Raw genomic sequence first — 14,238 nt, forward strand, 5'->3', positions numbered from 1 at the left:
GGGGGGGGGGGGGGGGGGGGGGGGGGGGGGGTTCAGGAGTCAGGGCATGGGATGTGGAGGGGCTGGGTATGTGTGGGGGTGCAGGAGTCAGAATGGGGGCTGGAGGTGTGTGAGGGAGTGCAGGGGTCAGGGCAGAGGGCTGGGTGTGTGTGGGGGGGTTCAGGGGTCAGGGCAGAGGGCTGGGTGTGTGTGGGGGGGGTTCAGGGGTCAGGGCAGGGACCCCAGACCAGGGGTGCAGGTAGGAATGGGGGGGGTGCAGGAGCTCCTGTTGGTGCTCAGGGTGGGGATGGGGATGTGCAAGGGTCAGGGCATGAGGTGTGTGGGGGGCTGGATATGTGTGGAGGGTGCAGGAGTCAGAGCGGGGGCTGGAGGTGTGTGCAGGGATACAAGGGTCAGGGCAGAGGGCTGGGTGTGTGTGAGAGGGTGTAGGGCTCAGGGCACAGGGCTGGGGTGCTCGGCTCGTGGGGATGCTCACGGCAGGGGGCTGGAGGGGATATACCTTGTTCCCACCCCTTTCCCCAGGGCCCCGTCCTCACCTCTTCTCTGCTTCCTCCCCGGAGCAGCGAGCACGCTGCAGCTCAGCTCCACTCTGCTCCCCCTCCCCCTCGCAAGGGCGATCAGCTGATCAGCGGCAAGGAGAGGGAGGGGGAGGGGCAGGAAAGCACCACGCTGGGGGAAGAAGCGGGGGAGAGGGGAGCTTGGCTGCCGGCATGACCAAGCTTCTGCCTCCTGCCCCCGCAGGAGAAATCGGTGGGCGAGGGGGGGGGGCAGGACCCCGGCAGGCAGCAGTGTGCCATCAAAAATTGGCTCGCGTGCTGTCTTTGGCATGCGTGCCACAGGTTGCCAACCCTGTTCTAGATCATAATCCAATCACCCGTAACCATCTCTTTCTTAAACTAAATACACCTCTACCCCGATCTAACGCGACCCGATATAACATGAATTCGGACAAAACGTGGTAAAGCAGTGCTCCGGGGGGGGCGGGGTTGCGCACTCCGGCGGATCAAAGCAAGTTCGAAATAACGCGGTTTCACCTATAATGCGGTAAGATTTTTTGGCTCCTGAGGACAGCGTTATACTGGGGTAGAGGTGTAGATTGAGCACCTTGAGCCTATCACCATAAGGCAGGTTTTCTAATCCTTTAATCATTCACATGGCTCTTATCCGAACTGTCTCCAAATTATAAACATCCTACTTGAATGGGGTGGGAGGGGGTGGGGGGGCGCCAGAAGTAGGCACAATATTCCAGCAGTGGTCACACCAGATCCAAATGCAGGGGTAAAATAACCTCTCCACTCCAACATGAGATTCTCCCATTCATGCATCCTAGGAATGGCATTAGCCCTTTTGGCCACAGCATTGCATTGGGAACTCAGGTTCAGTTGATTATCCAGCATGAGCCCCCAAATCTTTTTTAGAATCACTGCTCCCCAAGGAAAAGCCCCCCCATCCTGTAATTATGGCCTACGTTCCTTGATCCTAGATATATACATTTACATTTAGCCATATTAAAATACATATTGCTTGCTTGTGCCCAGTTTACCAAATAATCCAGATCAATCTGAATCAGTGACCTGTCCTCTTCATTGTTTACCACTGCCCCAATTTGTGCGTCATCTGCAAACTCTGTCAACTTTATCAGTGATGATTTTATGTTTTCTTCCAGGTCACTGATAAAAATGTTAAATTGTGTAAGGCCAAGAACAGATCCAGGCAGGACCCCACTAGAAACACATTGGCAAGATGATTGTTCTGCATTTACAATTATATTTTGAGACCTTTTTAATCCACTTAATATGTGCCATATTAATTTTATCTCATTCCATTTTTTTATATCAAAATGTTATGCGGTACCAAATGAAACACCTTACAGAAATCTAAATATATTCCATCAACACTATTATCTTTCTCAAACAAATTTGTAATCTCATTTAAAAAATCAAGTTAGTTTGATAGAATCTATATTCCATAAACCCATATTGATTGGCATTAATTATATTACCCTCCTTTAATTCTTTATTAATCAGGTCCTGAATCAGCCGCTCCATTATCTTGCCTGGGATCGATGTCAGCATGACAGGCCTATCTATAATTACGCAGGTCACCCCATTAAATATTGGCACAACACTAGCTTTCTTCCAGTCTTTTGGAACTACCCCAGTGTTCCACGACTTATTGAAAATCAACATTAATGGTCCAGAGAGTTTCTCTGCCAACTTCAAGCTCTTGGGTGCAAGTTATCTGGACCTACTGATTTAAAAATCTCTAACTCTAGTAGCTCTGTTTAACATCCTCCCGAGATACCAGTGGAATGGAAAGAGTGTTATCATCATATGATCATATGATGAAACTACATCATCTGTTGTTTTTTCCCAAATACAGAACAGAAATATTTATATCCCTGCTGGAGAAGGAGAATTGCAATTTCTCAGGGTGTTGAGATTCCCTCAGGGACAAGAGACAGCAGTTGCCCAGTGTATTGGGGGAGGTCAGATTCTTGAACGCCAAACCCAAACACCTTGCTAGATACTACTGTGGGAAGGAGGGGATGTACATCAGGGTTTTGGGAGCAGATGGTCAGAACAGGAGAGTATTTCACAAGGGGTGCAAGAGGGTTTGGTGGGTAGGGGGTGGAAATAAGCTAGCAAGAGGGCTTGTCCTGGAGTTGGGGAAGGTATTGGCAGCATGGGGGGGGGAGGAAGGGGAGAGGGTAACCACATATCCCCTGGCCTTCCAGTTCTACTTTCACCATTTTCACTTTACTAAGGATCTTAGAGTCCAGCTAACTCAGCCGTGGGGCCCATACACAACTCCCCTGTGAGTTCAATAACGTCAGGTCTGTGGGGACAGAGACTGTTTTACATCACTTAGCACAATGGAACCCTGATCTCCCACTGGGGCCTCTAGACACTACTGGAATATGAATTAATAATAATCAACCTACCATTTGGCCACCCCTCTTCCCAATCCACAAGTGAATCCTAGCCCGTCTGGATGAAGGAGCGCATATGATGCATCACTCCTTCTATCCTAAAGCAGGAGTAAGACATGTACGCACTTGCTTCCAAGGATGACAACATCCATAGGGCCAACCTTGCAATACAGGGGACCTTCCCCAGGCTCGCAGTTTCCTGACCACTGTTGGAAGGTGAGATTCAGCAGGCCCAAAAGTTGCTGAGACTGCATGAGAGGCTGAGGCCCCAGAAGCATAGGGCCGCCAAACAGCCATTTCTTTTGCTTGTGAAGTCCATGAGCAAAATAAGCTCCCCTCCCCACTTGGTCTAAGGCCAAATGACGAGGCAGCTCCAGGATCAGTAAGAAAGGGAGCCAGGACAGAGCTCTGCTGAGTTTTCTATCAAACTTATCAGCATTTTAAGAACTTCATTATTGCAAATGTAAAATTTTATTCCCTGAAGCGCTGGGGTGATTCCGGGACTCAGTCTGCTGCCTTCAGAGACCAGCCTTTCATCCTGTCAACATGTGTTTCCAATCTGCTGAGTGAACGCAGAGCCCACGTCACAGCTCGAGAGGTACCCGCCAAGGAACTCTCCCTGACCCTGCCCTCCACTTGGCCTAGCCTGTCCCAGCTCTAAAGGGAAGCAGGTGATCAGGGGATGAGGGGGGCTGTGGAAACCACCCTCAGCCAAACCACTAAGCACCAAATGGGAACTTCTACGTTTTAACCCCTCCTAGGCCAGGCCCTGATACACCTCCCAGTTTCATCTTCTCAGGGGCTGTGTGTATACCTCCCACTCCCAAATAAAGAGGGTGGCACGAGAGTCACAGGACAGTTGGGATGTCTGGTCTCTTCAGGTGCAAACGTGGTCTAAAGTCACAACACAAAGGGAAAGGAGGAGCTTTGCTTCTACCTCACAGGGCATGGTTTGCCCTGTTTCTTTACTCTGTGGCTGATGTTCCTACCCTCCTCACCACTCCAGATCCACTTCCCCCGTTCTAGGCACATGCTGGTGGGGAGGGAACGCAGGGGGACCATATTTCCTTAGGCCAGTGCCCAAGGTGAGTGCTCCTCCCCTTCTCACTGTTCCCACAACCACTCACCAGGAGCCTCGTTGCCCAGTCATCTCTCCCACCCCCCATGCTCAGACCATCCTGGATTAACCCTCTCTTTGGCCTTAGGCAGAGACTGAAGAGGTTGCCTTTCCGCTGACAAAATGTTACCCTCACTCTCTGGGGGTGGGACACCAGGCCCCAGGGATTAGAGACCCAGACAGGGCAACACAAAACCGATATTTCATCAACAATTGTCTTCAAATTCCATTCCCTCTCCTTCTTAACACCTGTCTGGATATGCCGCTGCTCCCTGCCCACCTCCAGCTTCTTATCTGCCATCTGTGCTGAGGAGCCGAATTACCCCCAGGCTTCTAGGCTTTGCAGACGGGGTCACTGCTGGAAGGCAAAGCCAGGTGCACACCGGCAGCCTGCCTACCACCAGCTGCTACCTTCCTGCTCTGGAAACAGCTCTGTTTGCTGGGGATGAAGCTGTGAGGAGAAGGGAGGGAGGCGAGGCCAGCATTGCATTGCTGAATAGATCTCAATGCATTTTTGCAGGAGGGTGATGTGCATTTCCTCTGATCAGACGGTGCTGGAAGGGGAGAGTTACTATCTTTTCCATCATCATCTGTTAAAAGTGTTACCCTAACTCATCCTCCTCCATCTCGTTCCACCGGCTGCTCTGTCTGGATGAGGAGAGCTCGGGAGGGCCCGGGGAGGGGGTACAGGGGGGAGGGAAGGGCTGCAATTTCACTTTGCTGCTGGGATGTGTTTGGCAGGAACACAAAGAGCAGCCGGTTTGAACACAAGCAGATCCCAACCCATCACCTCAGAGAGAACAAGAGCTCAGACAAGACAGGAAACAGCAATAAACTCCCAACAGCCTGCAGTATCTCCCCTTCCCCCACTGACTGGAGAAAGCCAGGCGGAAGGAGCACACATACAGGCCTTCTAGAAAACCAGAGATTCTTCTAATCAGTGAAAGGGGAAATGGGAAACTCGTTTAGTCACATCAGTAGAATGGTCATACAGCAGGGCTGACTCGACCCAGCAATCAAAACTGTCACACAGGTTCCCAGGAGCTCTTTAAATTGACGCACTGAGCCACAATAGCGAGGTGCGTGATTATGGGCTTTACTAATAATGTCTGCACTGCATGGGCATCCAGCCAGCACTGACTAAACTCCCAAAGTCCTCTCCCAAGATGGATTTTCTAGTTTCTTTGGTTGCTCCAAGGTCCTGATCAGGACAATATGGGTAGCTCTCGTCACTTACAGTTTTAAGTCAACAGGGATGCATTACTTGGGGTTGGGTGTTCTCTGTTCAGTCCACTTTGCTTCTCTCATCTAGAATGTGCTGTGAACCAGAATACACACCCTGGAATTGATGTGTTGCAAGTAGAGAACTATTCCCATACCTACCCCCAATTTTATTTGGGGGGGGGGAGTGTTTCTGAAGCATCGTTCATTCCACTAGGAAAAACAGTTCCTACAGAAAAATTGGAACTTTTTAAAAGGAATCATTTTGTAACACAAGTGCCATAAAACATCCACGAGGAAGTGGTTCGCTTGTTATCCTGTCCAACCATGTCTGGGGCTAACAGGGTTCTCACAACATAGTGCAGACAGGGCTCTTGGACATGCTGGTGCTCTAGCCTATGGAAGCTGGTGGTTAGAGCATGTCCTCAGAGGAAAGAACAGAATCCATGTCGACACTGGGTAAAAAAAAATCTGTGCTACAATCCTGCAAGCTACCCCCATTGTTAACCAGAGACGCTGCTAGCATGGTTCTGCTCCCACTGCAGATTTGGTCTAAACCAAACTCAAGTCCAGCTCCAAGAGGCTGCCCTGTTAGAAAAGGGATCACCCTATAGTTATTTCCAGTTCTTTAATTTCAGTGATGAGATCCCACTGTAGCATTCTGACTTTAGGGGTAGGAGTGAGGGATGTTGGCCTCTGTCCCATAAGGGACTTACCCCTACTGCCACGACTGCCATCTAGGGAGATCGCCTTTCATTGAAGTGTTGGAGATTGTGGTTTTGGAGTTGATTGTTCCAGGCCCTGCTCCTGCAGTACGCCCACTTACACCCCAGCACTGCTGTCTGTTTGCAGCAGAAACCGTTCATTTCTCCAGCTACGACTTCTCTGGATACCAGGACATGTCTCAGATGCCCCTGAATAGATCCAACTGGCCAATGAGAGCCCTTAGCCAAACCAATTTTAGTTACCAGGTAATGGACTCTACCACATTGATAAGGATACAAGGGTACCAAGATGATCTCCTCCACAACACTGCACCCCACCTTGCAGGAGGGACCCCAGCATCCTTCACAAAGATCCAAGGACCACTCCCTTCCCACTCCTGTACCTACTGGGATCTGGCCTGAGACACTACACCCAACTTGCCCCCGAACGCCAGGTCAGGGCAGATAGGCAGGCCTTGTGTCTGAAGGTTGCAATACAGCCACTAGCATTTCCATGAGGGTGGACGAACACATGCAAAGCTATTGGGGGAAGAAAGAGCAGGAACATGCTGCCAGTAGAAACTAGCTACATGTTTGCCGCTGGGATTAAACGGGGAGGAGGAAAAGGTTTTGTTCCCTGTTCTACGTATGGAACGTTGTATCTGTGTAGAGTTCCCTTCTGCTGCTTTGGAGCGAGCTCAAACATTCTAGCTTTATCTCCTGACTGCTTCCAGCCCAGCAGCCTGAACCGGGACCTTTCGAGCACAACATATAAAATAAACTTTGTACATTCAGCTCACATCAGCCCTGACTCTTATTGTGGCCCCATTCTCCTGCTGGCTCTCCCACCTCTGATTTATTGGCATTACTTAGTGCCTGTACTCCCCGTCAGGCTGGCTGCAGGAAGCAATCACTTACTGCAGTTATCATTCCAGCTTCCATCAGAGCATGTAGCGCCAGAGCTTCTGGATTAATAGAATAATGAAGGGTTGCTGAAGTTGCCACCAGGCATAACCTCGTTAGTGGAATACGCTTCATCGTCTGGTCAGGCCACTGCTCATTACCATGCACCTTCCGTCCTGGGCTGCTGCAGGCAACACCCTCCAATTACAGCACTTTGCTCCTTCCAGGGCAGCAGCCCAAAGGGATTCTGTCTGCTATCTGCCTCTCAGAAACTTCAGACTGGCCATCTCCATGCTCTCTCACTACAGGCCTCCCTGCATTCAGGATGGGAAGAAGCCAATTGGTGCTAGTCAATCAGTCCCTCTCCATTAGCTTGTCTCCCCTCGTACACCACACCAGCAATGAGCCCAACCCCATTCTCAGAGATTAGCTGTTCTTCTGCAACACTCCATTCAAATGGAAACTATCAACCATAGGCTGACTTGTAGGGAAGAGCAGGGGACATTTTCCTGGGACCTGAGCTTGAGGGGTGCCAGCATTTAGGAATGGAAGAAAGAAGTTAAAATATTTGTCCCAGGCTCTAAATGCCCTCAACAGCCCCACTGCCAGTAGAATTACCACCAGGGCTATGGCTAAACTACAGAGCTTGTAGCACTGCTAGTGCTGACGCTCTAAGCTGATGGGAGCCCGCTCTCCCGTTGACTGAATTACTCCAGTCCCCGTGAGCAGCGGTAGCTATGTCGGCAGGAGAAGCTCTCCCATGGACGTCTACATCGGCGCTTAGATCGATGCAACTTACATTGCTCAGGGAGTGGCTTATTCACACCCCCGAGTGACATAAGAAGTGGTAGTGTGTACATAGGCTGTGATGCACATCCCCTTGTCAACACAATGGTGTCTGGGCCATTGCCTCCACACACTGATGAGAATTTACAAGGGTCTAAAAGGAATTTAGAGATTTAGAGATAACAAGACTTGCGGGAGGCAGGATAACCTTGTTAAAGATGAGATGTTCCTAGTAATGCTGGGAGAGGACTGGAGGGAAGGCAACCCTACATATCAGGTGCACACAAACCTTAGTGAAATGCTCAGCATTTGCAATGTAGGATTTTTAATGTAAGTGGGAGTTGGAATTTGATTGCCATTTACATTTCGGCTGCCTTTGGTGGCAAATCAGGGTAGGAGGCACTGGAGAGGCAGCTACCCTTAGTGGCTTTCAAGTTTCTCAGACCCTCGATGCAACAGGCACAGAAAAACCCCAGGCAAACAATGGGAACTGGAAATTCTAAAGGAGGCTTTGTATTAGTTATCATTTGCCTACAAGTTGATTATGTGGTGAAGCTAACAGAGCTGTAACCAGTGGAAAATCTTCAGAAGTTCTAAACGCTAGCACAAGTTGTCAAGAACTACTCCCAAGGAATCTCTGTATCCAGGGGCTAAGTTTCATGCACAGAGGGGATCAGTACTTGATATGAGCAAATGACTTTGAAGATCAGAATGGCCAACAGCCTGTGGCCAAAACAATTTGCACAGTGCTTTTCCTGAAGGATGTTGTTTGCTCAGCAACAGGGGAGGGATGCATATAAAGTAGGTTCATTAGATTTGAGGTTTCTCTGCTTGCCACCACATACCCACCCTGACACCACGTATGCAAGTCTGGGTGGTACATACAAACACATGGCACAGGCTGGAAAAGACAAATAACTTAGGCAAAGAACGAAAAGCAGAACTCAACTTGCCAGCCAGGCTCCTGATTCAGGGCTCTGGCAACTGGTGTCTGGAATTCTGGACATTCATTCCAGAAACAGAACAAGCATAGATTTGATCACATTATCAAAAAGATTCAGGTTCTACTTGCAGGTCCAGAGCACCTCTTCTCCTCAAAGACCCTACACAAAAGAGGGAGGAGCTCTGGCTGCAGATTAGATACAGATAATACTTCAAAAATTTTAGCAAGGCAAACTCCACTCCAGCCCTTATCTCACTTCTTAAAGGGACTAAGTCATTAAAGGCTATTTAAAGAATGACCTATCTTGACCACTGCAGGCCCTGTTTTAAGAGCTGTGTTTTTTATTAACACACCATTAGTGCATTGGGAGAAAAAAACAGCCTTTTAATCCTCCACTTCATAAGTCATGCTGAAGATAAGGTACGTAAGATAATATCTTTTATTGGATCACCTTCTGTTGGTGGAAGAGGAACAAGCTTTCAAGCTTAACAGAGCTCTTTCACAGGTCTGGGGAAGGCAACCAGATTGTCTGTCTCAACTTGTATTTAGCCTGGACACTCTAGTAACCTTTCCCAGTCCTGAAGAAGAGCTGCGTGAAGCTCTAAAGTTTGTCCCTTTACCACCAACAGAAGTTGGTCCAATAAAGGAGATCAACTCACCTACCTTGTCTCTCTCAGAGCCTGGGACCAACCTGGCTACAACAACACTGCAAATATGTTGAAGAGAGACAGACAGACAGACATGGTGAAAGGGGGAAAATCCTCTTTATCTCCCAAAGATAACATTAGAGAGAAGGGGTGGAGGAAATGGATCACTTCTTGTCTATTAAGATTGACAGTGTCTCTTTAAGAGTGAAAGTCTCCCCTCATGAATATTACTGGGATATCCGAGCACCCAAGAGAACGGACTCTGACTACAGATGCCCCCTTGCTTGTTTATTAGATGTGGCCAGGAGACAGGAAGTTCCTCGAGAGAATGGATGGAAAGCTATCAGGGTGACTAATCTTTTCCCCTGATGCTTCCCCCTTGTACAGAGCAGGGGATTATTTTAACAATCACTTTGGGTATCTCTTCAATGTAGAGTTAACCAGGCTCCTGCATGTTGGAGCCTTGAGCTGGCTGGCGAGGATCATCAGCTGGCGAGGATCATTAACAGCTGAATCCCTTAACTCACCAATGGCTTCTTGCCCAGGACTTTCCCAGCCTCACTACGGGAACTCTCTTATGCCACCAGAAAGCTCTTTCAAATGAGGAAAGACTAATCCCCCACGTACCCCCCATCACAGTTCTCATGGCGCATGTTGGGCACAAGAATCTAATGACTTGCCTCTTTCGAGGGCTGCAGTTTCAACAGGATTTTCATCCTAACAATTGAGAGAAAAACCCACTTCCCTATAATCCATGTGCTGCTAGGCCTGCAAAGCGTTTATTTTGTCATGGCACATGAGTTCCTTCTGTCCTGATTGGGTCTTCCTCCCAGCCCCAACCAATCCTGTGGGACCCAGAGCTACAGCCACCATTCCTTCACTCATTTCACTGGGCAGAATCATATGTGAAATAAGTAGGTGGGTCTCAGTCCAGAGATTCCAAGTACGGGATGGGCAATGGGGACTCAACTCCCTTCTCACCATTAGGAGTGGTCCCTCCATGGTATGGAAGGAGGCAGCTAGCACATTGGGGTAAAAACTCAATCGCTTCACCTCCTCCAAACTATTAGAGATGCACCAGGCTCCACTTCAGGCTTTGTCCCAGTGTCAAACTGGAAGAAATGGAGGGAGAGAGGGATGGGCACTAAGACATTTCTACACTAGCCTCTTTTTCCCACTCATGCAATTTTCCACTTTTGCTCCTGCCAGCGATGGGATCGTGTGTGCAGAGCAGGCCCGAGGGTCTGAGCCACAGGTTAATGAATGGTTAGAATAAACAGTGGCTAGTGGCTGGCAGCCACCAGGGGCCTGTCAACATTAGTGTTCCCATCACAGTTGCCACTGCTGGAGCTGCATCACTGGTAGCAATCAAGGGAAACTGTATGGAAGAAATATCTCATGTAGAAGAGGCCTAAGGGGATTCAGGAGCAACTCCTGAAGGTGGAGAATGGACTCACCAAAGACAGCAACAAGAGGAGCACAAACTACAGGAGGCTACAAATAGATAGATGGAGGGATGGCCACAAAACCTCCTTCCATCCCAAAATGCTACCCTCTGCAGTGACTAAATTCACCACTAGCATGAGGAGATCCAGCTTCATGGAAATGTACCTGCTGACACCCGCACTAAAATTTGGCTCCAGGTCTGTGGGTGGTATGAAGCAGGGGATCTCTATCCTTGCCCAGAGAACCAGGAAGGTAGGTGACACATGCAACCCCAAAGACACCAGAGCTTCTCCTCTCAACAGACCTTGCTCCCATTGAAGTAAGTGTGAGTTTTGCCATGGGACCAGGAACAGGCGCCGAGCCATTAATGAGAGCAGAAGGGGACTTTCCGTCAGCCAGAGGCTGCAGAGGGAAGGGGGTAGGCAATCAGGGGGCCAGTGGTACCACCAGAATGACAGCTTTGCTTGGCACAGAGTGTGCTGACCTATCCATTTTTCGCCTCCCAGCCGCGACTGCATAAAAAGCCGCCTTCTTATTTCTTTCATGGCCTGGCTCCCTTTCAACTTCCCAGAGAAAGTATTTATCTCTTTTATGAATGATGACATCCGGCCAAACCCCAGGCACACCACTATATTGGATCCACCCCAGCCGTCTGTCCCTGATTTTACATCGCTATTGGCAACCTGGCAGCCTGTCCACGTCGGGCTGGCAAAATGGCTCCCACCAATCTCGCCAGAGGAGACCCTCAAGGACTTTTATTCATTAACATTTTGAATTGTAGCTAATAAATACCCCTGGAGCATTCAGGCTGGGATATGAAACACAACAGAGATGTCCTTGAGACACACAGCAGCTCACTGCTAGAGGAAAACTGACAGGAGAGGTCTGTTAAGCCCTCTTCTCCTCCCCATGAAAGGACAGCACACGGGGAGAAGCGACCATGCTGCGTCGGCTAATTCTATAACAGCTCAAAATGCGGCACGACTCCAATCTCACTCCCAAACTGCATAGCACCAAGAGCAGTTAATCTGGCACTTGCTGCAACAGCCAAGCCTTTATAAATGCAAGCAAACACATGCAGCGTGTGCCACATGTGAGTGGGGCTGTGTATAGGTGCTGAGAGATACACACAAACCAGGGCACGGTAAGGGACACTCTCAAGGTACAGTCTTAGCCTGGCCCCAACACCAAAGCACACAGCATTGTTTACATTTCAGTCAGTCCCTTTGTTTTCCTTCCTGTTTAGCTCCCTCAAATGAGCACACATCAGGTGCAAAGAAGAAGAAAGTTTCAAGCAGGGGAGAGATCTTTACATACCAGGCCTGCAGGAGCAATACCTCCAGAGCAGAGTCAGCTTGTGCACGAACGTGGTAGACAAAGCTCCTTTTAAGGATCTGCCACCCCACACCGTTTCAGCTTTTTTTAGATGTGTGTCCTGGGGTTCTATATGTTTGAATTGGCCCCTTGTTTTTGTGACAGCCTCCATACCCTATGCCAAGTTCATAACCCACAGATCAGGCAAGGGTGGATAATGGGGTGCATAAAAGAAGAAAGGGGGATGACAATCCTCACTCCCCCTCTCTCCCCCAAGGCACCATCTGTGCGCATGTTTCACCAACAGGTTCACTGGGTGGATTTGACAACCAAACACCATCCAGAGAATCCTGACTTTATTTATAAACTGTCCATAATAGGACCTGTCAATGTTGGAACAATCACAGAGACCACCCCGTCCTCCCAACACCAGGAACACTGGGAATCCCAAGCCCCTTGCCGCAGCAGACTCCTAGATGTTCATGAGATACTGCTCATGCAAATCAGTCTTCTTAGGTCTCTCACTCACTCCCATGCTGCTCCATTAGCTGATGGATGACCGAAGGGGTGAAAGGTTAACTGATGAACAATAGCTTGGGCAGGCTGGATGGGAATGCCAGCTGACAGCAAGCTATTAGTTAATGGACTCTGGGGCCCTCAGACCAATCTAATCAAGTGTCTGCTGGCTGGGGAAGGAATGATGACAGGACAAGAAAATAAAAACAGGAGGCCAAGGAGAAAAAGAAAAAAATAAGCTAAAGGTTGGGGGAAGTTACAAAAGGAACAAGCACAGCACTTAACAGGAGACATGCAAAACTCAATGTTCCTTCACAGAGAAAAACAAAATCCTTTTAATCCCCCCCATCCTCCATGCAATGCAAAACAATGTCAAATTATTTTACTGCCTTTTCTTGCACAATCAGTCAATCTTCCTCCATTGCTCAACCTTAGGTAGAGCTGCATACACAATCTAAGGAGAGACAGCAACAGGACAGAGAGGGAAACTGGTGTTTGTATTTATGCTCTGGGTGATTAATAGGGGCTGGAACAAGTAGCTCATAGTCACAAGACTAGGAACTACACAGGGTTGCGTAAGACACGCAAGAATCTCTGCACATGTTCCTTGTTTCCAATGGAAAGCAAGAGTCAGGCATTGTTGTGGATGGTTCAGGGGACTGGCAAAGGGAGAGTCTTTCTCTCTAGGCAGAGATCATTAATAACTGGAAGTCGCTCCTGTCTGATGCCTGCTTGGCAGTTCCTACAGGAAAAGAGTTTGAGTTTCCCAAGTGACTGTATCAGAAAAACCAGCACCACTATTATCATGAAGTGGCATCTGGGCTGTAAGCTCAGCACTGAGGCCAAGGATTCAGTGGCTCCTGGAGAAAGCGCTTCCACCTCATTACTAGCAGTGGACATTTCAGGGGAGGGCTGAGACGCACTGGTAGGGAGCAGAGTGTGAAAAAAGCTTGCATGGTCCCGGTTCTTTGACTAAACAAAGAACTTCATTTTCCAGGGATCTCAAACCAGCACCTTTCTTGAACATTACATTCACAGGTTGGGGATTTGTTCATGGATCTCAGAGCGTCTTCTGAATGTCACAGTGATCAAGGGGGTTTTATCTGCAGCAGGGGATGCGACCACCACCAGAGCAATTCTGCAGAGCAACCCCACTAGCTTGTTGTAACCAACTTACTCTTTGGGGGGATTCAGGTCTTCGGGTCTTGTCTCGAAGAACTGAAGAACCTCCTCACACTGAGAGATGTAGGGTGGCAGCTGGATCAGAGCCTGTGAATGAAACAAAGAGATTGAGAACATGAAGCTAGAGACTAGTCCCAGAGTCTGAAAGGATTTTGGAGGCGCGGCCTTCAGTGTGTGTGAACAGCCGGGCAAATACAGGAAAGGCTGCTGGAAGAAACAGGCACCACGATGCACAGAACTGTGGCGAGCGCTATAGTGAATGTCGCAATGCACCAGAATGGAGTAAGTCACTTACAGCCTCCGTTTCAGCTGCTGCATCTCTGGGTAAGATGGCAGGGTGCAAAGGGGAGTAAGCAGATGTTGACCTGCAATCCAGGCTACCTTTGCCATTTTAACTGTTCACCCCCACCATCCAGGGTATCCTTAGAGTCCCTGTAACAGCTGCCTCCCCATCGAAATAGCCATCCTTCTAGCTAAGGCCTGGCTGAGACTCCCCAAAGCTCATCACTGTCCTGTGTGCAGAGAGT

General features: G+C 49.0%; 1 protein-coding gene across 1 annotated transcript in view; it reads right to left on the minus strand.

The window, feature by feature from the left end:
- Positions 1–14,238, minus strand: part of SH3PXD2B (SH3 and PX domains 2B) — a gene marked incomplete in the record, with an annotated part of 116,974 nt that overhangs the window by 26,167 nt on the left and 76,569 nt on the right. The window contains 1 exon segment of the mRNA XM_034778963.1: positions 13,707–13,798. Within this exon segment, the coding sequence (XP_034634854.1) occupies positions 13,707–13,798 (92 nt within the window).

The sequence above is a fragment of the Trachemys scripta genome, chromosome 8 (assembly GCF_013100865.1).
Source record: "Trachemys scripta elegans isolate TJP31775 chromosome 8, CAS_Tse_1.0, whole genome shotgun sequence".
NCBI lineage: Eukaryota > Metazoa > Chordata > Testudines > Emydidae > Trachemys > Trachemys scripta.